At 42.9% G+C, this 20,141-nt stretch overlaps 4 protein-coding genes and 1 long non-coding RNA gene across 5 annotated transcripts in view; 2 read left to right on the top strand and 3 right to left on the bottom strand.

The window, feature by feature from the left end:
* LOC108575880 (triple functional domain protein) overlaps window positions 1-8,570 on the bottom strand; it is a 21,569-nt gene extending 12,999 nt beyond the window's left edge. Inside the window, exons 1-19 of the mRNA XM_017938798.1 lie at window positions 8,384-8,570; window positions 7,467-7,758; window positions 7,167-7,280; window positions 6,755-7,079; window positions 5,984-6,642; window positions 5,085-5,180; window positions 4,484-4,662; window positions 4,234-4,381; window positions 3,934-4,125; window positions 3,646-3,849; window positions 3,252-3,536; window positions 2,782-3,108; window positions 2,306-2,717; window positions 1,923-2,159; window positions 1,528-1,831; window positions 1,184-1,430; window positions 876-1,067; window positions 513-776; window positions 29-385 (exon numbers count right to left, since the gene is read on the bottom strand). Of these exons, the coding sequence (XP_017794287.1) occupies window positions 29-385; window positions 513-776; window positions 876-1,067; window positions 1,184-1,430; window positions 1,528-1,831; window positions 1,923-2,159; window positions 2,306-2,717; window positions 2,782-3,108; window positions 3,252-3,536; window positions 3,646-3,849; window positions 3,934-4,125; window positions 4,234-4,381; window positions 4,484-4,662; window positions 5,085-5,180; window positions 5,984-6,642; window positions 6,755-7,079; window positions 7,167-7,280; window positions 7,467-7,727 (4,803 nt within the window). The 5' untranslated portion in view covers window positions 7,728-7,758; window positions 8,384-8,570. The remainder of the gene's footprint in view (window positions 1-28; window positions 386-512; window positions 777-875; window positions 1,068-1,183; window positions 1,431-1,527; window positions 1,832-1,922; window positions 2,160-2,305; window positions 2,718-2,781; window positions 3,109-3,251; window positions 3,537-3,645; window positions 3,850-3,933; window positions 4,126-4,233; window positions 4,382-4,483; window positions 4,663-5,084; window positions 5,181-5,983; window positions 6,643-6,754; window positions 7,080-7,166; window positions 7,281-7,466; window positions 7,759-8,383) is intronic.
* A 604-nt stretch (window positions 8,571-9,174) lies between these two features.
* On the top strand, window positions 9,175-10,981 carry LOC108575844 (39S ribosomal protein L38, mitochondrial). The gene is made up of 7 exons (XM_017938751.1): window positions 9,175-9,287; window positions 9,372-9,527; window positions 9,586-9,741; window positions 9,823-10,153; window positions 10,231-10,407; window positions 10,471-10,607; window positions 10,684-10,981. The coding sequence occupies exons 2-7, from the start codon at window positions 9,386-9,388 to the stop codon at window positions 10,974-10,976; spliced, it is 1,236 nt and encodes a 411-aa protein (XP_017794240.1). The 5' UTR covers window positions 9,175-9,287; window positions 9,372-9,385; the 3' UTR covers window positions 10,977-10,981.
* Window positions 10,982-11,084: 103 nt separating this feature from the next.
* Window positions 11,085-13,311, bottom strand: LOC108575760. Its single transcript, XM_017938654.1, is given in 10 exon segments — window positions 11,085-11,188; window positions 11,253-11,420; window positions 11,496-11,729; window positions 11,732-11,877; window positions 11,929-12,077; window positions 12,143-12,391; window positions 12,456-12,626; window positions 12,687-12,791; window positions 12,900-13,102; window positions 13,206-13,311. Coding segments are annotated over 10 exon segments (1,635 nt in total).
* A 106-nt stretch (window positions 13,312-13,417) lies between these two features.
* On the bottom strand, window positions 13,418-15,216 carry LOC108575834 (locomotion-related protein Hikaru genki). Its single transcript, XM_017938739.1, has 6 exons — window positions 15,101-15,216; window positions 14,967-15,040; window positions 14,736-14,898; window positions 14,363-14,671; window positions 13,952-14,308; window positions 13,418-13,830 (listed from the first exon to the last, which is right to left on the bottom strand). Exons 1-6 carry the CDS (start codon window positions 15,162-15,164, stop codon window positions 13,418-13,420), a joined length of 1,380 nt encoding a protein of 459 aa, XP_017794228.1. The 5' UTR covers window positions 15,165-15,216.
* A 1,265-nt stretch (window positions 15,217-16,481) lies between these two features.
* On the top strand, window positions 16,482-16,860 carry LOC108575874. The gene is made up of 3 exons (XR_001891435.1): window positions 16,482-16,534; window positions 16,612-16,721; window positions 16,782-16,860. It is a non-coding gene; the product is annotated as an uncharacterized LOC108575874 (long non-coding RNA).
* The last annotated feature ends 3,281 nt before the right edge of the window (window positions 16,861-20,141 follow it).

Genomic DNA, 20,141 nt, shown 5'->3' with positions numbered 1-20,141 from the left:
ACGAAATCAGTAGGCTATCGAAACTTACCTTATCCGAGTCGGTGGTGTTGGTAGAACCAAAGGATGCCAGCGAATTTCGATCAAGATTCTCCACGCTGTCGTCCAGAGAAGCGCATTCTTCGAGATCTCGACTGGAACGCTGGCTCGAACTCTTTTTCGCAGGGCTCTTGGGCATGCTTAAACTGAAATACGTCTCCTGAATAACCTCGCGCAATCGTTTCACCCACAACTGCTTAGCGTCCATCGAATTAGCTCGGAGTACAACGCGAGTATCGCTGGTCGGTGCGCGTCCTGTCCAAACGGCAAATTTGCATTCGTCACCCTCGATATGTTCGGTCACGCCCAACTCGGATGTCATCAGCCGGCTCTTGTAAATGTACTTGACCTATCGCGACGAACGGTAATGAAATTTCTTACAATCCCCCACCACCGTACAGATCATTTCGATCGTGTCTCCACGACCTCCCCATATTTCCACCGCTTTTCCTTCTCTCTTTTATACTTTTACCTACCTTTCCGGCGGAATCTTTCACCTCTTTGCTAAACAGCAGGTACAACTCGAACAGAAATATATGCCGATCCCTGCCTTTTCTGATCAATTGCTTAGGATCCCACACCGTAAAAGAGTCCTGCAGCACTACGTCGCCTAGTGTATCTATTCTTACGTCGCAACCTTCCAGCATGCTCAAATGTAAGGCATCGTTTGCTTTCTTAGGCACATTCAACATTACTTCCAGTCCATCCTTTATCTCGCCCTGTCCTTCTTGGCAACAAGCCTGAAGAAAACACACCGTTCGATAATGTGTGTAACACCGTAAGAAAATGCAAGCAAATAAAACAAACAAACAAATTATCGAAGCTATTCCATTACATACCTGAAGATCCTTCAGCAGTAACTGATATTTGGTAATCCTTTGTACCGGTTTGATTAAATACGCAGCAATCGGGTGTTCAACTCGATGTTTCCTCTGTAACTCCTCGAACCATGTACCACCGTGAGTAACCAACAATTGATTACTTTCCGGTTTATTCTTGCAGTATGTTACGTACATGTCAAACTTGAGTGCCTAATCAACCAACGAACACGACCCCGTTCATACTCGTTCTCGCGAACCATAGTTCGAACCACAGTTAAACCTACCCCACCACCGTCTGATAACTTTATCGGTTCTACAATACTCACCCATGTCACGAAACAATGACCAACGTCTTCCGGCATGGTTTCGTATTTTTCCAACTCACGAAGAAATATATTACTATGAAAATGATGAATCTCTTCCATATTGCTAAAAATTATAGACTCTCGCCCTTGCAATCCAACGGGAACGTTTACTTTTCCGCATCGCGTTTCTTCCAAAAAACATCGAATACACGTTTCCAAATCTTTCACGTAAGTACGTTCGGTTTGCAGCAATTCAGCCATGATAAATCTGTCGATCACATTACACAAGCAATCGTGAAAAAAGAAACACCTATTCGTTCTCTCAGTCAGTAACACCACCACAGCGAAGAAAAATACACACGTACTCTTTCCGTCGGGCCGATCTTCTTTTCTCCTCGTTCAATTCTTTCAGATCCTTTCCCTTGATTTTCTCCTCCAACAAAGGATCGGAATTCCGATCGATCGAAAGATCCTTTTGGCCATCGTCCGATTGGATACCGAGATCATCTTCGATTTGAGTTTTGTAACAATCCATGCGCGTACTAAAGTCCTTGTATCGTTGATCCACCTCGGCGACCGAGTGTTTGATCACTGCCGCATGAGCATGCCCCTTTTCGACCAAATTGTCCGCAAGTTGGATCAACAACTTCACCCTTTCTCTCGTTTCCTATCGCACGAATATCGCACGAAGAAGCAAAGGAAAAGCACAAGCAAAGTAAAAGAAACGCGCGAGATAATGTTTAAAAAGGCATGAAAAGTTTCGCAGCTCCTTTAAATTCGTTGTGTTCTCGTAGCAATTGTTCGTTTTCGATACGATTTTTCCCAACGTTGGTATGCGTCGCTAAATATAATTCGCCCGTTTCTTTGATCCATTCGAGCGCCTGTTTCGCACTGCGCTCGAACAAAACGTACTGATGACACTGATCCAGTCGTTTTTTACGTTGCGTCCAGTACTCCAGCACGCGATTCTCTTTACTCAGCAATTCCTCCAAAATACCTGAAAACAACCCCATCCAATTCACACGCTCCTCCTTCCAAACAACAAACCACCACCACCAACAACGAACGGAACAAAATGAGAACGGAAAGATATACATATGTATCAAATAGAGAATCTACACAAGAGCGTAGTACAACACTAACTTTTCACTTTATTCTCCGAACCAGCGCTGTTCGCCTGATAACTGTAAAACTGAAGACTGCGATTCGTATATTTCAGGAATGTTTCCGCAGTTCGTCGTACCAATGTGCACGCCTTCAAAAACGCTTCTTTCTGTTCTTGATGTTTGCCAACGAGTGTCGGTACTTGCAGCGCCTTTTCGCCAGAAGCGCACCAATCCTCGTCCCTTTTGTATTCCCGTTCCAGACTATCCAACACGGAACGCACTTGTTCCGCAGTCTTGTAAAAGTTAATGCTAGCAGTTACCAATTTATGCCTTTCCTCCGCACACGTCACCAACTGTTGCCATCTCTTCGTCACATCCTCAGCCACTTCTCTTATACTCTTCGGATCATAGTGATTCGCGCTGACCAGCGCATCAGCTCTATGCTTCACCTACGCAGCCAATCGCTCGATTATTTTCACAACGACCCATTGTCACATTTATCTCATACTTTACCTGAACCGCCGAGGTATGCGTTTTTTCTATCGCCACTTGAAATTGTTCGTGTTCCAAACGTAATTGTTCCGCATCCTGAAGATTTTCAGGTACTCTCAAAGAGGCCAACAGCATAGCCTCTCCATTACGGATCCAATTAGCTACGTGCGTAGCGTCCGTTTGCAACTGAACTAATTGAGAAGCTTGCTCTAGACGAACCCTTCTCATCTCTGCCAAGTCCTCCGCATCCATTTCCCTTTCGTTCAAAAATTCCAGAAGCACTTGTACCCTAGACGCAGCACTGTGCTGTCCATCTGCCATTATGCAAACTCCTGCCTGTTCCAATACCTGTGTACGTTTACATCGCGTTAAATGTAACTATAGTAAGAACTATAGTAGTTTTCTTTCATTCTACAGTAAAATATAACAACAACAACAACAACAACAACAACACTGGATACCCTGATACCATCATATCATCGATTTCGAACCTGAGCAAGTTCTTGACCTTGTTGCAAAACCTGAAAAGCGGTATTCTGCATATGTGCTACACCGTCGTTGTGTACACGCAACAGCTGTTCAGGAGAACCTTCTCGCAGCGGACCTTGTAATTCTTGCGCCCACATCTCTAATTGACCACTCGCTTCTAAAGCATCTCTTTCGAATACACGTAGCCGCAGACACAGTTCCAGTCTCAATTTTCTAGTGGCCCATAAATCTTCCAACTCCTGCCTTAAACCTGCTAGCCTGTCTAGCGCAGCCTCTACCGCGGATATCTGAAAACAATTCCTTCAAAAATGCTCCTTCTTCTTATACCAAATCTAACGTTCATCCGTGTAACAATACCAAATAGAGAAAATCGAGAAAAAGACCCGAACAACTCACAGAACCAGTGGTATCCGGAGCATCGGTAGACTCTCCGAGTTCCCGAAGCAACGCTTCGCCTTGAACAATAGTCGATGCACAAGCTTCCATGCAGGAGGCTCGATGTTGCGCACACTGCTCCAACAATCTCTCCGCTGTTTCCAGATTCTCCGCCACCTCGTCTTGTTGCAGTTCTTGTCGCAACTCGTCAACCCAACCGCTCAACTGTCGACATTATTATACACATATTACACACCACCACCTCTCTTCTCATACTCTATTCTTTTATTCTCCATCCTGCCTATCTACCTCTTTCTCATGCGTATAAAAGACAACAGCCAAGTCCAATCTTCGTCGACGTTGCTCAACCCTTGCAGCGAAGCTACCGACGTGGGCCTCTAATTCTTCAGCCACGGCGTATATCTCGTCGGGGGCACATTCGCCCGTATGCGCCAATTCTTGCGCAGCGGTAAGTAATTTAGTGGCGTTCGTATAAGTGTTCTGAATAAACGAACGAACGATAATATCGTCCAATTCTTATTATTATCATTATCATCATTATCAATGCACGCACGCACGCACGCACGCACAATAAGTAGTAATTATTACCTGTGCGACATTTTCAAAATGCTCATGACTTTTCTGATATACTCTCGCCTTTTGTAGATTTCGACCTACACCCGTATTCTTTCTGATGAAAACTTCACCGTGATTGGTCAACCAATCCAAAACTTGTTTCACATCTTCTTGAAATAATCTGCAATCGACGAGTATCGAGATTAGGAATACTCGGTATCAACCAATAACACAATATGCCGACCCCGCCACCAGCTGACACGGGCGACAAATGCTGCGATACCTTAACGCGAGTCGCTGATGTAATTTGACTTTTCGAGAATGCCAACGAGCTTCCAATGCCCTGTGATGACCCAAGATTTGATGGATCACGGCCAATACGTGCGACGCACCCTCGCTATAATCCGCGGCTGGATTTCCGCTCATACCGGTATGCCCGTCGATTCCATGTCCATCCTGACTCTAAACAAATCAATCACCTTATCCATTCGTCGAAACTGTTCGCTTCAAAGCGATCCGAAAGTATCCACCACCACCACCACACACACACACACACACACGTTACTTTTCACATGCATTATTATACACATATATTTTATACGTAGCATAAGTATAATAGCGTGCATGCGTTCGCAACTTACACAGCGTCGACGAGTGGTGTTACAGATAAAAGCATCGCATGCACATACGTGTGTGTGTGTGTGTGTGTGTGTGTGTGTGTGTGTGTGTGTGTGTGTCCCATGTACAAATATTTCTTCTACAAACGACCGATGCTCGCATATATGCAACGAGGAGAACAAAGAACAACGTACGAAAAGCAAAACAAAGATAAAGATTAGTTTGCAGGCATGTACATGTACATTCGTGCACACCAATAGACGTACATGTTTTCTGGCTGTATGGTCTATCCCTTGCGGTTGATTACAGACTTGCACGAGATGATCCAGTTGATAAAGAAGCTTCTTACTGGTACTATGCACCTAAACAACAGTAGGATTACCCAAAACCATACTTAAAGTTTCACCATGGGTCATTGTCGATCGCGTTGTTGAAAGTCGGTCAAATTCAATTTCGCGAATATACACCAATCAAAAAAACAACGAATTTCATTCCTCTTCGAAAATCTTTCGCACGATGCACCCCGTCTTTTTTTTTAATCTCCTACCAAATCTCCCTCCGTCTAACCCTTTAACATCATTTTCTTTCCTTTCTCTTCTTCCTCTCTATTCTTAGTTTTATTTCCTTTTTTTCTTTCGTTTTAATCAGACCCGCATACCAAGCACACGTCCACCGGTTAGAAGCTACAAAGAGAGAACAATTACTAATCGTTTCATACACAATCGATGCGAAATGTATCCGGGCTCGGACCGTGCGTCGAACCGAAGCCGTGACAAACTTGCAGCATCGAGCCTAGTCCACTCAAAAGAGCTTGATACGCGTCATACACCTGCCAAACATCATCGTCCATTTACCAAATAGAAGCCTAAATAATATCGCGAGTTACAATAACGTGAAATTACGTTGGAAATTACAAAAGAAAATGTACACATCCGGTTTATGCTTCTTGCGGCGGCGCCGTCGAAATTACGTATGCGTTCGTACAAAAAAACATAGATCGAAGCGTAAACCAACAGAGAAACGTTTTACATTCACAGTACGCGAGTCATAGTCGTCGTCATAGTCGTCGTCATAGTCGTCGTCATAGTCGTCGTCATAGTCGTCGTCGTCGTCGTCGTCGTCGTCGTCGTCGTCGTCATCACGAGATAGAGGAATAAAGACTTACCTCTGTGTAAGCTTGACACATCGCCTCGTAAAGAGTTTGATGCTGCCGTATGTGAGATTCTAAGATCGATATTTCGTTAGGTAAATTTCCAACATCGCAAGCTTGACTCCATCCTGCGACGCTATCGACGTATTGCTCGGCTTTATGATGAAACACAACGCTCAAACTAAGAACAGCGGTACGCTCGTCGAGTCCTGCAGCGAATTCTTTCCACGCTCGATCTAGTCGTCCGGCCACTGCCCTTACGTGTCCGGCAGCATAATGTTTCGTTTCGAGCAGACGGCTAGCCATCGTTAGAATTTTATTGATATTCACGTAAACGTTCATCGAACTCATCGTGAAATGTTTATGCTCTTCCTGCAAATTTTTAGCCAGTTGATAAGATCGACCAATCTCGACGTAATTCGCCAGAAATCCTTCCCTATTGTGACATATCCAGTCGAACATTTTCTCACAGTCCTGCTCGAAAAGTCTCAGTTGGAAGCATTGATCCAATTTTACTTTCTTGATATGCCACAACTGCAAAAGATGTTGTTGCGCGGCGTGTACCGAATCCAAATGTTGAATCACCAACGTTGCCAATGCTCGACCATCGGGATCGGTGCCACCTGTCGCGCCACTCTCTATACTACCTCCTTCGCCACTACTCGCAGCCATACCTAAAAGCGAACGTTCCCCGGTGTTTCATCGGTGTTCAGTAGTTAACCATCCATCCATCCATCCATCCATCCATCCATCCATCCATCCATCCATTCTTTCTTTCTTACTTACCGTTATTGAAACGTTGCAACAATCGTTTACCGACATTTTCGATCTCTTCCATCGGAACCTTCATAATTTTCTTCTTCATTTCGTTGTGCAAATCAATACCGTGTTTCGCTCCGGTCACATCGTCCGCAAAGTCGTTTCGACTCAAATCCTCTTGCAAGTCGTCCAATCTATCGAGAAGATCGGCCGCCTGCCACGTAAAGTCTTCCACGGCTAGTCTCGTGTCGATCCACTGAGCATGATCATATTGCAACGATCCATCTAAATCAGCGGTCAACTGCGACGGATCGATCACTTTCGTCAAAGCTTCTAAACTTATCGTGTTTATCTAAAACAAAATATCATCCCAGCTTTCCACAGTCTCTTCTCCCATTCGCACTTTTCTCTCCTCTAACGATTTTCTATCTTTGCTTACTTCGAAGTTATATTTCTTTTGTTTAGCTAACGACGTCCGTTGTTTCTGCCAGAAGTTCTCCGGTTTGATGATAAACGCAACATGGACCAATCTATGAAAATGCTCGTGCAACACCTGCGATTCAAAAATGTCCATGTTTCGTATCGCAAACTGATCAAGCTATTCTCATACCGAACGTAACTGGAAGAAATTCCAGCACAAATGTACTTTTCACGCTTCTAACCGATCAAACGTTCATATATGTCCTGCAAATGCCCGTTGGAAATTCTACATTTCAGACCACGACCAGAGTAGTATTACCTTCAGAATAGGTTTAACAGAGTCCCAAGTAGCACCACGCATGTCCACTATCACCGTGAAACGTAAGCCCCTGGCTTCATCGCCGGGCACGCTCAGCAGGTATTGCAGAAGGCGACGGTAATCCTCGGGTTTTGCTCTTTCACGTCTCGGAGTAGTTGGAAACACAAGCACGGATCCACCCCTGCGATCCCGACCACCTGGCAAAACGGCCAGGCGTTCTTGAAGCAAAGGTAAAACATCCGCTGCTCTCGACCCATCCATGTCCTTCACTTTTATTCAACCAAGTTGAATCCTGTTCGATAAAATTTACAAGATTACTACCGACATTATTATTATTATTATCATCGTCGACAGGGACATGCAGCCAATTGTTTCAACAATTACGTTACATTTAAATATTCTTCTTTCCACAGAGGGAAGGCAAAGTAATACGTTATTACGGATTAGACGTCTTTGTTAATTTTACAACATTGTCGTATCCTATACATCGCACGTTTGCGGTAAACAAAATATAAACGAAACAAACGATCAATCGTTTCTTTCGCCCGCTACGTTTAAGAACACACACACACACACACTGTGCATAGAACTTTTAAAAACACAATTTTAGACGTTTTCTTCGTCTCTATCACGGCACTGTCCGATGAAAAATGACAAAGGTTTTCGGTTCGATACTCTCTTTGTCAGAGAACTATCGAGAAACGGTCGTTAAGACAGTACGTTCGCGTGAAAAATTACGTTTTACCGTCTCAACGTATATCAATTCAACAATGTTCGCGTAACAATGTACATCGTATTCGTACACGGATCGAAATGTCCCTTTTGGTTCGATCCGTTTACGTATATAGCACCATACCTTCGGATAGACCACGAATCAGAAAGCACGGCCGTATCAAAATGAACATTGTTTCGCTCACCCGTTTCAGAGATCAATTCGGTGTGTAACTTCGGTCGTTCCGATTTTCTTATTCGCACCATGCACATCGATCGCCGGCGTTAAAACTTTCGCATTCGTAATAAATGCCAAGCTGCGAAATCGCGACCTGCCATATTCGAACTGGAGACTTCGTCGAACGAGAAATTTTCAACGATCTCTTCTCTCGTTCGAACGTCGACGTACATACGCCTTGGTCGAGTCTCGTCGATTCCTGCCGAAACCCTACGCAACTAACACAAACGCACGAACACAACGGCGGCGGACAACGGTGATTCTATGTCCCATCCTACTTAGGTGCTGTTCGCGTGGCTCCCCGTACCGCTGTAAATTTTAAACGCGACGAATACGAATTGTCGATAACATAAGTACACGATATACCTATTCGCACCTGCCCCAAGTAAATAAAAATATTTATCCTCGTTGATACGTAAAAAAAGATCGCCGAGGTGTAATATCGATAAAGAAACGCGGGATAATTTCGACTGTACGACCGAGGGAGAACAACCCCGCCTAAAATTCCCAAGTAGCCACGCATACTCATCGTATGTCGTTTCACATAGAACTACCGCTGTTGCTGCGTGTTAGTTGTGTACTTGATTTCGGTAAGAATCGACGAGACTCCCGGTATAGCGTATATACCGGGTACATCAACGCAACTTCGTCTCGTACGAGGGCAGCACATGTTCGTAAGTTCGCACTAAAGTTGTACCGCATTCGCATCAAAGTGTACATACTGTGTAACGCAACGTTTCCGTTTTAACCATCAAAAATAATATCGTTATTTATACAGCGACGAATTAACGACGATTCTTTTTGCAAGAAAGAGAAGAAATTAGTAGCAGGAGAAGAAATAAATATTAATTTCAGAATATCAATTTCAGCGGGTAAAGGAAAAGTTGTATAATTCGTTTCAAACGATCCTATCAGCGTGTCGCAACGAAATAACCGATCGCGTGTTTTCCTTTCAGTCGTAGCAAAAATTATGGCGAACGTTGCTTTACGAATTTTTACAAAAGACGTTCCATCGCGCTTGGCGAAAATTCATCTCGAACACGTTCGTCACGGACATCATATGCGAGGAAAACCACCGACGGTCGCCCTTAGTTTGAAGCAACGACTCGAACGTAAGTTAAAGCATAACGTTTTTTCAGCGTCGATTCTTCTTAACGATCTTTCGTACAGTGCTGAACAAAGTAGATCCGACGACGTCGTTTAAAGTAAACATCGGCTTTTCCACGAAAAAGGTCTCGATGGAAAAGAAGCAAATTTGGATGAACGAACGGAAAGTTAAACGATCGGACGTAAATTTCGTGAAACAACTAAACGACAAACAGCAGCGTAAGTAGAAAATTTTTAAAACAATATCAGATATATGTATCAGGTTACAACGACGATTGACATTCTCCGTACACGTCGTAGCGTCTGTGAATATGGAAGAAGTAAGAGAGGCTTGGTTAGAAACGAACAGTCCGTTCCACGCTCGCAGAATTGCGGATCATTATGGAATATTTCAAGACTTATTCGAGGATGCGTTTTTCTTCCCTGTCGTACCGTTGGAAATTGATTACAGGATAAAAGACGAAGATAGTTTCGTCAGAGTTCATACGGGAAATATCGTAAAACCTGCGGAAGCATGCGAATCACCAGAGGTGAAGTACAAGGCTGAAAAAGGCAGCTTATGGACATTGGTAATGTGCACACCGGACGGCAACTTGGAAAATTCGAACAACGAATATTGCCACTGGTTCCTGTGAGTCCGGAAGAGACACGTTCGTTATTTGCGAGTAATTCGAGAGGGATAAACGTTCGTTCGTTTGTTCGTTTCAGAGGAAACATTTGCGAGAACAGAGTAGAAGAATGCGAGCAAATAATGGACTATTTAAGACCGATACCAGCTAGAGGTGTGGGCTATTATCGTTACATATTTACCCTTTATAAACAAAACCAGCATTTAGATTATACAGAGTACAAGAGGGTGCAGCAGCAGCAGCAGCAGCAGCCTTGGTAAGTAGAAGAACCAACTAGAAAGAGAAAGAATCTCGATAGAAAGAGACTTTTACATTTCAGTTTACAGTTGAAAGAACGCAACTGGAATACGTTGGAATTTTATCGGAAATATCAAGATCATCTGACACCGGCCGGTTTAGCATTTTTCCAAAGCGATTGGGATCCCACGGTAAAAGAGTTCTATCATTCGGCGTTAGGTGTGCGTTTTTCCAATCGTTTTATTTTTCATTTCAAAGGTTCCCCCCAGGACTGTATAAATTTTTTCATTCGCAGATACGAAGGAGCCAATATTTCAGTACGATTTTCCGAAACCGTACGTTAAGCCGCAAACGTGGTTTCCACTGAAAGAATCGTTCAACGTTTATTTGGACAGATACAGAGATCCGAAAGACGTAACGAAAGAATTTTTCTTGAGAAAACTGCGAACCGTTCATCCTTTCAAAGCGCCGAAGCCACCTCTCAAGTACCCGAACGCGTGTAGTTTCGACAAGGGGCTACCTTCTTGGTTGAAATTGGAAATGCGAAAGGAACGATTGGGATGGGGCCGTGTCAACGATCTGAAATAAGAAATCCGACGACGTTTTATGTCACCTTGTAAAACGTTGTACGCGCACTGAGTTTCGTTTCAATAAACGAAATTGACTACAGATGATACCGTACCGATTTTCCCGAAGTCACTCCAGTCTCGTATAAGCTTCTACGGCTTGTTTGCTTCTCAGCTTGATCTCCGCCCGCGTTGGTACCGAAGAATCAATCGCTCGATGTTCAACGACAAGACCTATTATCGAAAGGCAAGACCTATTTTTCGTGCTACGTATATACGTACGGAACGGAAAGAAAACCTGTTGGTTCCAGTCCCGTATCGTCGAACTTGAGCTTGGATCGATAGTTGGATACGTAAGTTTGATACAAGTCTTTCGCTCTCTCCTCCCTATCTTTGTCAAATTCGAAATTGCTCATTCCAAACAACGCTCCCACTTTCCGACCGACGGTGGACAGTAACGCCAAACCTACGGATATATACGATAGGAGACGCGCAAAGGTGTGTAAAAGGTTGAAAAATCTTCGTATCGTTCGCTTATCACCTTCTGTCTCCAGTTTTTCAATTATCGGTACGTCCATTCGTTCTTCGTCGATCGACTTTTTCGTCACCACTTTGTTACCCCTTCTGACACAGATCAACATCACCACCATATTTTGCAACGCTGCTCTGATATCCGTTAACAATTCACCGCGTTCCTTCTTCGAATTTTTACGTTCGGATTCGCGATTCTTTTGCATCGCGATCTGTTCGAGTAAGATGTTTTGCGGGGCACTTACTCTTCCACGTCAGCCACGAGAGAATGTTCCAAATTGGAGAGGGTGGTCAGTGCGTCGTTCTTCTTACTCAACGATAAATCACGCTCTTTCACGTTGCGATCGAATTGCTCCAACAGTCGTGTTCTTTGTTTCGTTTGTTCCTCTAGCCTGGAAAGCACACACGTACTTGCGTGTACATACATACGTAACCTACATTACCTCAAGAGCAACTCTTGGTAGGAGCGCACAAGCAACGAATCCTTGATTTTATCGAATATCTCTTCCAAGGATCTTATTTGCTTTTCCAACGCTTCGTTCGGCGGTGGTGTTCCCGTGCGTGTAATTTCCGTAGTTAAAATCGCATCGCTCTACGAGGAGGAGATACGTACGACACATATGTACGTATGTCGCGCGGCGCACTTACGCAACTTACCTCAGTTCGTATCAACGACCGCGCGTACGACCATAGATCCTCGACTTGTCCACGCACGAACGTCAGCATACGTTCTCTCTCCTTCATGTTGTTCCAGACGATCCGTGTAACGCGTTTGTACTTCGATCCGATGTCATCCGTCTGTTCGGCAACCAGTTGACCCATTATCGTCGTTCGAACTATCACTTCGCATTGGCTTCGACGATCGTCTTTCAACGCGTTCAGCAAAGTTTCACGGTGTATCGCGTCCTACGAACACATCTCTCGTCGCAATCCCATTTCATTCGACACACGTTCGTACGTACACACGTACTTTCTTCAAGATTCCGAGCATGCAAGCGTACGTTAAGTTTATCGCCTTTGCCGCATTTTGTTTCGCCACCGACTTTTGATACCGCGATACCAATTGTTGCTGCAATCGATCTTGAGGCCACGGTACGTCTTTCTCTCGTTCGTAGGTATCGCAAAGTTCCGCGTGCTCTATCTACGATACCTGCTGTTACACGTTGTTACAACAGCGAACCTACCTAACCTAACCCCTAACCTGTAGCTCGAAACATCGCTTCAGCTTTCTTTTCTTCTCGTAGCGGAGATTATCCAGTTGACATCGTTTCCGATGATTCTCATCGTAAACGAAAGCGTAGACATGCTGGAGAATATAAAGAAAACAGCTGTGAAACACACACACACACACACACGCGCGCGCGCGCACACAGAGAGAAAGAGAGAGAGAGAGAGAGAGCTTACATGTACCTACCTCTGTTTCACGTCCGCGACACTTCAATCGTAAATCTGCGTGATTTTGCAACAAAGCACGTATACGAGCATTCGGAATTCCTCTCGCTGTCTCGTTTACGATTTGCAGATAACGTTTGACGTCTCGCTCGTAGGAACCCAATTTCCACGTTATTCGCCTCTTCGATTTCGCGGCATCTTGCGACCTTATCTTCTTCTCGCGTGCTACTTTTTACAAGGGTTTGTTCTCAAAACAGAGAGAGAGAGAGAGAGAGAGAGAGAGAGAGAGAGAGAGATGGAGTCTCTGTTGCAACTACCATCTTCTAACCGTGTAATTTGAGGATTCCTCGATATTGTTCCAATTTATCTTTCGTCGACCATCTCGCATCTTTGATTCTACGAAACGTCTCGGTTCGTTTACCGGACGACAACATATCGCATCGATATCGATTCGGTAAAACAGACAAGAATCGCAGACGTTCATTTTAGAGAATAACGCAACTTTTATTCACTTTACGTACAAAGGGTTGTGTTCAAAGATCAAACATCTTTGTACGATCTGCAAGGCGGCGGTGGTGCGCTCCATATACCATTTTCGCGACAAGTCGGTTTCCTTACGGGTTCCAAGGGCGTTACGTATCCCGGGGAACAAGTTACCTGTATGTTGTCACCAGGTTTGTACCAAAATTTAAGAGGCGCGATTCGTCCGTGAGGTGGATCACCCGGATACGGGCATCTCACTTTGCAAACCGGCGACGGATGAGACCACGTTCCGTTCTCCGTACATATTACAGAGGCCTCGCCCAACAATTGGTGGCCGGGTAAGCAAGCGAATCTGACAAGCGCGCCAACTTTGTAGACACGAGTCGGACGTTTTCTTGCCGAGTTACGGCGACTGGTTCGTTCCACGATACGTCCACTTTTCGGTATCGACGGAACTGGACAGGTGATTTCTGTAAATAAACGAGGACGTGTTTGAGAACACTTGTCGAAAAGAACAGAGAGAGAGAGAGAGAGAGAGAGAGAGAGAGAGAGAGAGAGAGAGAGAGAGAGAGAGAAGGTGGTGCCGCGTACCGACGCAACTAGGCGTATCTCCGCTCCAGGAACCATCTCCTCGGCACTCTACGCTCCGCGCTCCCGACAATTTATGTCCCCACATACAAGCGAACACCGCTCTATCGCCAAAGGTGTTGTTGTACTCGATCAATTGCAACCACGTATCGCCAGCCGTGTCTATAGGTGGGCATTCGATCGTTTCGCATCGCGGCATATCGGTGGACCATTTTCCGTTGTATCGGCACGTTATATCAGCCGCGCCCTCCAGTCTAAACCCGACGGGACATTCGAACGCTGCTCCGTGTCCGATACGCGTACCTTCGATCTTGCCGATCAACGGTGGTTCGGGTGCGTTCAGAACAGGACACTGGACGTCTGCAACGTTTCCGTCTAATAATTGGAAAGGTAACTTCGATCGAGGCAACTTACCCACGACGCGAACGTGTATGGAATTGGACAATCCACGGGGTGTAGAGCACGTGTAGACTCCGGAGTCTTGCGCTTTCGCGTAAAATATCGACAATCGATACTTCCAGTCTCTTTCGCGAGCAGCAATCGCCCATCCTGTCGAGTAGAGACGGAACGTCGAAGTCCAAGTCCATTCGGGATCGCCAAGTTTTCTAGCGAACAGGCATTCCAGGTGTAGAATACTTCCAGGGAAAACAGCTAGAGTACCGGATGGTTCGATGGCAGCTGAACCAACCGGTAATCCAAATACGATCGTTGGCGGCACATCCTCTGATAAAGAAAGGAACGCTGTAGGTTTCGAACGCGCGGTACACGTGTATCGTTCGCTGCTCACCGGTGTAATTCGAAATAGCCGTGGTCGGGCTGCAAGAGGGTAATTTCCCGTTCCAACTTGCATCGCGACAATGCAACGAAGAATCACCGACAAGTTTGTACTTGCCAAGTTCTCTGCATCTTATCGTCACGCGTTCCCCGTGTGGTACGGTGATCTTGTCTACCTGGTAACAAACTTTTCCCCCTAGAGTGTTGTTTCTCGCGTTGGAAGAAGTAAAAAATAAACACTCACGGATATCGTGATATTCTTATAGGTAACGATCAAAAGTGGATGCAGACCCTCGAGTTTACAACCTCGCTGGATATCTGTAAGAAAAATAGTTCACAGCGCGTGCTCAGCTGAACATCGATCCTCTCCACACGTACCTACTTGCTTCGCTTGGCAAAAACATAACGTTACAGTTAGGCCGAGTAAGAGAGAGCAGAACATGCTGTTGGCGTTTGCATATCCAAACGAAATCCCGAAATTCTTCGTTTCCGGTTGGAAATCGTAAGTCGGGCTTCGGGCCAAGATTGTTGTAACGGCCTTCGGGCTTTTTTTTTTCTTTTGATATGCGTACGATGCTAATATACTAAATATACCAAAGTCGGGAGATAAGAACGCCGATAAATAACCGTGTCGGCAATATGAGAATATTTTTCTAAAGAATAAACCGGAAAAGGGTTAAATCTTGGTTGATAGGAAATAATCGGTTGATAAAGTAATCGATAATTGAATCTTACGTCGATCGAATCTTCGTCGATAAGACCTCGCAAATATGCTTGTAAAAGAAACTAATTCGCAACTCGGAGAGACAAACACTGGGGAATATTTTTCTAAAAAAAGAACTAACCCAAAATCGGAAAGACAAACCCTAGGGAATATTTTTCTAAAAAAAGAACTAACCCAACTCGGAAAGGCAAACCCTAGGGAATATGAACGTCGGAAATATGTTAATAAAAAAAAAACTAACCCGAAAATAAAAAATTGTCGCAATGTCGCTGATATGTTTAAAAAAAAATTGACTTCAGCGTCCTTGAATGGACTGGTTATTTCCGAAAATTCGAATCAATCTACCTATTTTTTTGAAAAAGAGAAACGGAAGCTCTTTTTTCAAAGAATTCAAACGGACTATATCGCTGGTAACTCCTCGATGTATCGAGGAATTTGCGAACGTTTATTCGATCGAACCCTTTCGTTTTATCCGTCACGTCTCAAGTACGATCGTATTAGTTGCTGCGTAACTCCCAACAGGTTACCTATCACGACGATTCGCTGAACAATTGTACGCCAAAAAATAACACCGCGTGGAGGTGTATTTATTTTAATATATAAATTATCTGTATAGTGATTCTAATAATCCATATTAGTATGTAATTTGAACTCAAATATTTGAATTACACATCTGTCAGGGGGGAATTAGAGTGTAATTTTATCTAAACCAATCAATTTAGGTGAAATTTTGTTAGAGTAAATTTAAATTACAGACCCGGAAAAAGAACGGAAGCCCACCTCCTGTCCTCTACCTGTACCTACGCAAACTGACGCAGAAACAATTGACATTTTAAATTGGACGTACAGATAGGGAAGAAAAGGACAATTCGTACGTCAAACTCTTCCGCAGGTGCCATCTAACAGCAGGTACGAAAACTGAAGCTTCTAGCAACAGCTCATAGATGGCAGAAGCATCGGCATACGATTGTGTGGTGTGTGTGTGTATGTGGCGTAGTTGCCATTTTTTTCTGCTCTCGCGCGCACGTGTTTGGAGTTAGGCGAACGACGTTGTACGTACGGACGAGGTTATGTATTTCGTTTAGGCGGTAAGTTTACGGTTCAAAGATTCGAAAAACACATTTTCGATTTAATTTGTAAAACTGAATTTTCTTACTTAACGCAGTAGCAAAGATGCAAGAAAATCGTACGTCATAATTATCAAGGACAGTTTATTCATATTTGCCGCCTTTGGATTCACACACCAGCGAGAGGAAACGGAGAGATTTTAAATAAGTAAGTAGCTCTAAACAATTGTTATAAATTCTTTTATATTAATGTAAGATATTAATTTAGACATTTCGCAACAACTGGCAACAGGAGTTTATCGCGGAAAGAATTGGGCGAAAGGTTAGAAGGTGGCGAATTGAAAAAATCGAAGAATGACAGTATGGTACGTATATTTCTATTCCAGGCGTATCTCAATGTGCGTATTTTTCATTGTTGGAATACTCTGCATTTGGAATTGGGATAAGCGTGTAAGAGTGAACGTTGAAAATAGCATATGTTATTAGTATTAGCGATAAGTGCAACATAGTTGAAATCAACAATATTAATCTTTTTGTGGTACATTTAGGAAATATACAATCTTAGGTGGAACAAACTTTGGAGAAGTTTCCGTGGAGGTTGGCATCTGCAAAGGACATATTCTTCTGCTGGATTTCACTTGTAATTATGATAGACAAGTACAATTAAGGGCCCTTCTGAGTTTTCATAAATTGATAGTTTTAAGTGTCTTGTAAGATATGTTTCAAGTTATTCTAAGATATGTTTTACTCAGGCAAGAAAAGGTCATCTTACGACGGACTAGCAATTAGGAGGAACAAGGATTCCGATTTCTTCGCAACATATGTTTTGTCCAAAAGGTTCTAATAGTTGCGCTGAAGCTAATTACGAACTCGAACGACATGCTTCATTACTCTGGAGAACTTAGAAATGTAAAATTCAAGTTTTAGAAATCTTTTCTTTCTTAGCAAATCTTTATATTTTCAAAAGTTTCACTGCAAAAGTACACTGAAATTGCTACCTAATCTTATCAAAAAATGCTTGGAGTGCAAAGGGTTAAATAGTCGAGTTTTATTAAACAGATGTGTTGGGGGGCGAAACAGTAATGAAAGTTACAATGCCGTTACTATTCTACTATTCAATATGACGGCATTTTTTAAATAATGATTTTTTGTTTAAATCCCTATGAATTAAAAAAATCTTCGCTATTCTGTTGCAGCTCAATTTGCCGAGAAGATTCCATCAGCCTTTTCTAGCCTGCGCATATTGACTGTATATGTGACATTTGTATGAATAAATTTTGTGTTTGAATATTTCTTTCTTTTACCCTTCATTGAACAAAAACTTCTCTGAAATACTCTTTTTCAAACGACTGTAAGGACGTTATTCGTATATTCTAGTTGGTGAATTAGTTGTTACAAAAGTATTATTTGAAAAATGCTACTACTACTACTATCGTTAATTGTATCGTACAATTGTACAACGCGACTACCGTTCTTTTTATTCAAATTTAATTCGACGTCACACTGGCGCCACCTGGATCAAAATTAATTTCTATTTCGAGTATCGATTGTACTACCTGAAGTCGAGAAAGGACGCGTTCGAGTGTCGCGCGTGGCGGCAGAACGCATCAGTACGATTTGTGCGTTCGTGTAGGAAGGACTAAGTAAAGTGTGAAAATGTGAAACGTGTATCACCGTGGAAGTTTGAGGACAATGGTAAGCTTTTCTTATTAGTGTTATCAAAGATCGAATATTGCACGCGATGCGTGTATTTATTTGAATTTTGTGTTAGAAAATTGTTCGGAATAATACGGCAAAACCAATTGTGACTTGAACGTTATTATTATTCGGGACGCTAGGTGCGGCAGTTGTTGGCATTTCCTTGTTTATTATTTTTTCATCAGCATTATTGTTATTTTATTACTACGACGCGTAGTCCTCAGCTTGCTTTCCAAAATCAGAGACGCGCATTTTCGTTATCTCGGTGGCCGTCGGTGAAGCGTGTAACTCAACACCACCCGGTTTCTCTTTGTTTGCCCATGGTGTTTTTCTAAAATTTTTTCTGTTTAGATACGCACGCCACTTAACGGTTTGTTTAGTTGAGCCGCTGGCGAGAAGTATATACCAAAGCGTATAACAAGTAGGTTAATAATTTTTCTATTTCATTGTTACCTTTTATTCGAAAGTGTTCGTTCGGCAAAGGCGGGCGAGTTTAGTGAAAAGCTTGAAAGTCGGGCGCGTTGTTATAAAAAAAAAATTGGTATCGAATCTTGGATAATTGAATGCTACTTGAATCTTGGATAATTGAAAGAATATTCTAAAAAATGTGTACAAATATGTTTGTAAAAAAAAAAGTAAACTCAAACAACTGTAAACTAATTTGTAACGAAATGCAATACTTTTCATTGCACCCAGCTGGAAAATTCTTCGCCTGCCATCCATCGGAGACGACGACGACGACGACGACGACGGGATTCTGGATCGCCGACGACATCGGTGATTTACGGCAAGTAGTTACGTTTATTCCACATACATTAGGTTAATTCCATGCTCTGTCATTAATTCAGTAATTGACCATGAAAATGAAAAAATTGACGTAATGGAAGGAGGGTAGAAGCAATAATGTTAGAACGTTATAACGTTAGAACGTCGGGTTAGAGAGTCGGGAGTATTATTATAAAAAAAAAAATAACTTGCTGCCGAATTCGCAAAAAAAAAATCGATAATTGAATGTTGTGTTAATTGAACGTTAATTGAATAATCGTTGATCGGATCTTAGAATCTTTGTTAATGTGATGTACTTTTGTAAAAGAAAAATAAAAAAAAAAAAAAAAAAAAAAAAAAAAAAGTAACCTAATGCCCAAAGCGTTTTTCCCGAGTTAGGTTGGTTTACATATTCCCGACGTTATATGAACGAATTACTTTGTAATAATATCGTATCAAGCAACTCTTTACCGAGTCGATATTAGGTTGGTTTCGAAAAATATTCCCGTCGTTCGTATCTCCGACTGTTCGTTGTTTTTAATTAGACTGTTATCTCACTGTATTAGCAGTGTCAGGTATTAACTATTCCATTATTCAATCGACGATTTTAATATCTCCGGCGGTTGTTTAATTGGCGAGTAGCTTGTTATCTCCTTATTCCTCTGCAGCCCCCCCGCGTCTAAAGTATATCGAGGCATTTTTGAAGAATTGTTCTGTCTGTTATTCGACTGCTTTATTTTTGGATCCTAACCGTGTTACACAATGTCGCGATAAGGTATTGGACAAAGGGATTCCGCGAGAAACCGAGGCGAGAGGGCTCGTGTTTCCGTGCCGCCAAAAGCGCTGGACGTCTTCCGTCGCACTTACCACACGCGCGGTCCTTTTTTATTTTTCAAACGTACCGCTTCTTCGCTGCCGTCACATCACGTCTGATCAGTTTGATTTAATTTGTTGATATGAACGTCGGGAGTATTATTATAAAAAAAAAATAACTTGCTGCAGAATTCGCAAAAAAAAAATCGATAATTGAATGTTGTGTTAATTGAACGTTAATTGAATAATCGTTGATCGGATCTTAGAATCTTTGTTAATGTGATGTACTTTTGTAAAAAAAAAAAAAAAAAAAAGTAACCTAATGCCCAAAGCGTTTTTCCCGAGTTCGGTT

The sequence above is a fragment of the Habropoda laboriosa genome, unplaced genomic scaffold, assembly GCF_001263275.1.
Source record: "Habropoda laboriosa isolate 0110345459 unplaced genomic scaffold, ASM126327v1 scaffold243, whole genome shotgun sequence".
NCBI lineage: Eukaryota > Metazoa > Arthropoda > Insecta > Hymenoptera > Apidae > Habropoda > Habropoda laboriosa.
This window is presented reverse-complemented; position numbering and strand designations above follow the sequence as displayed.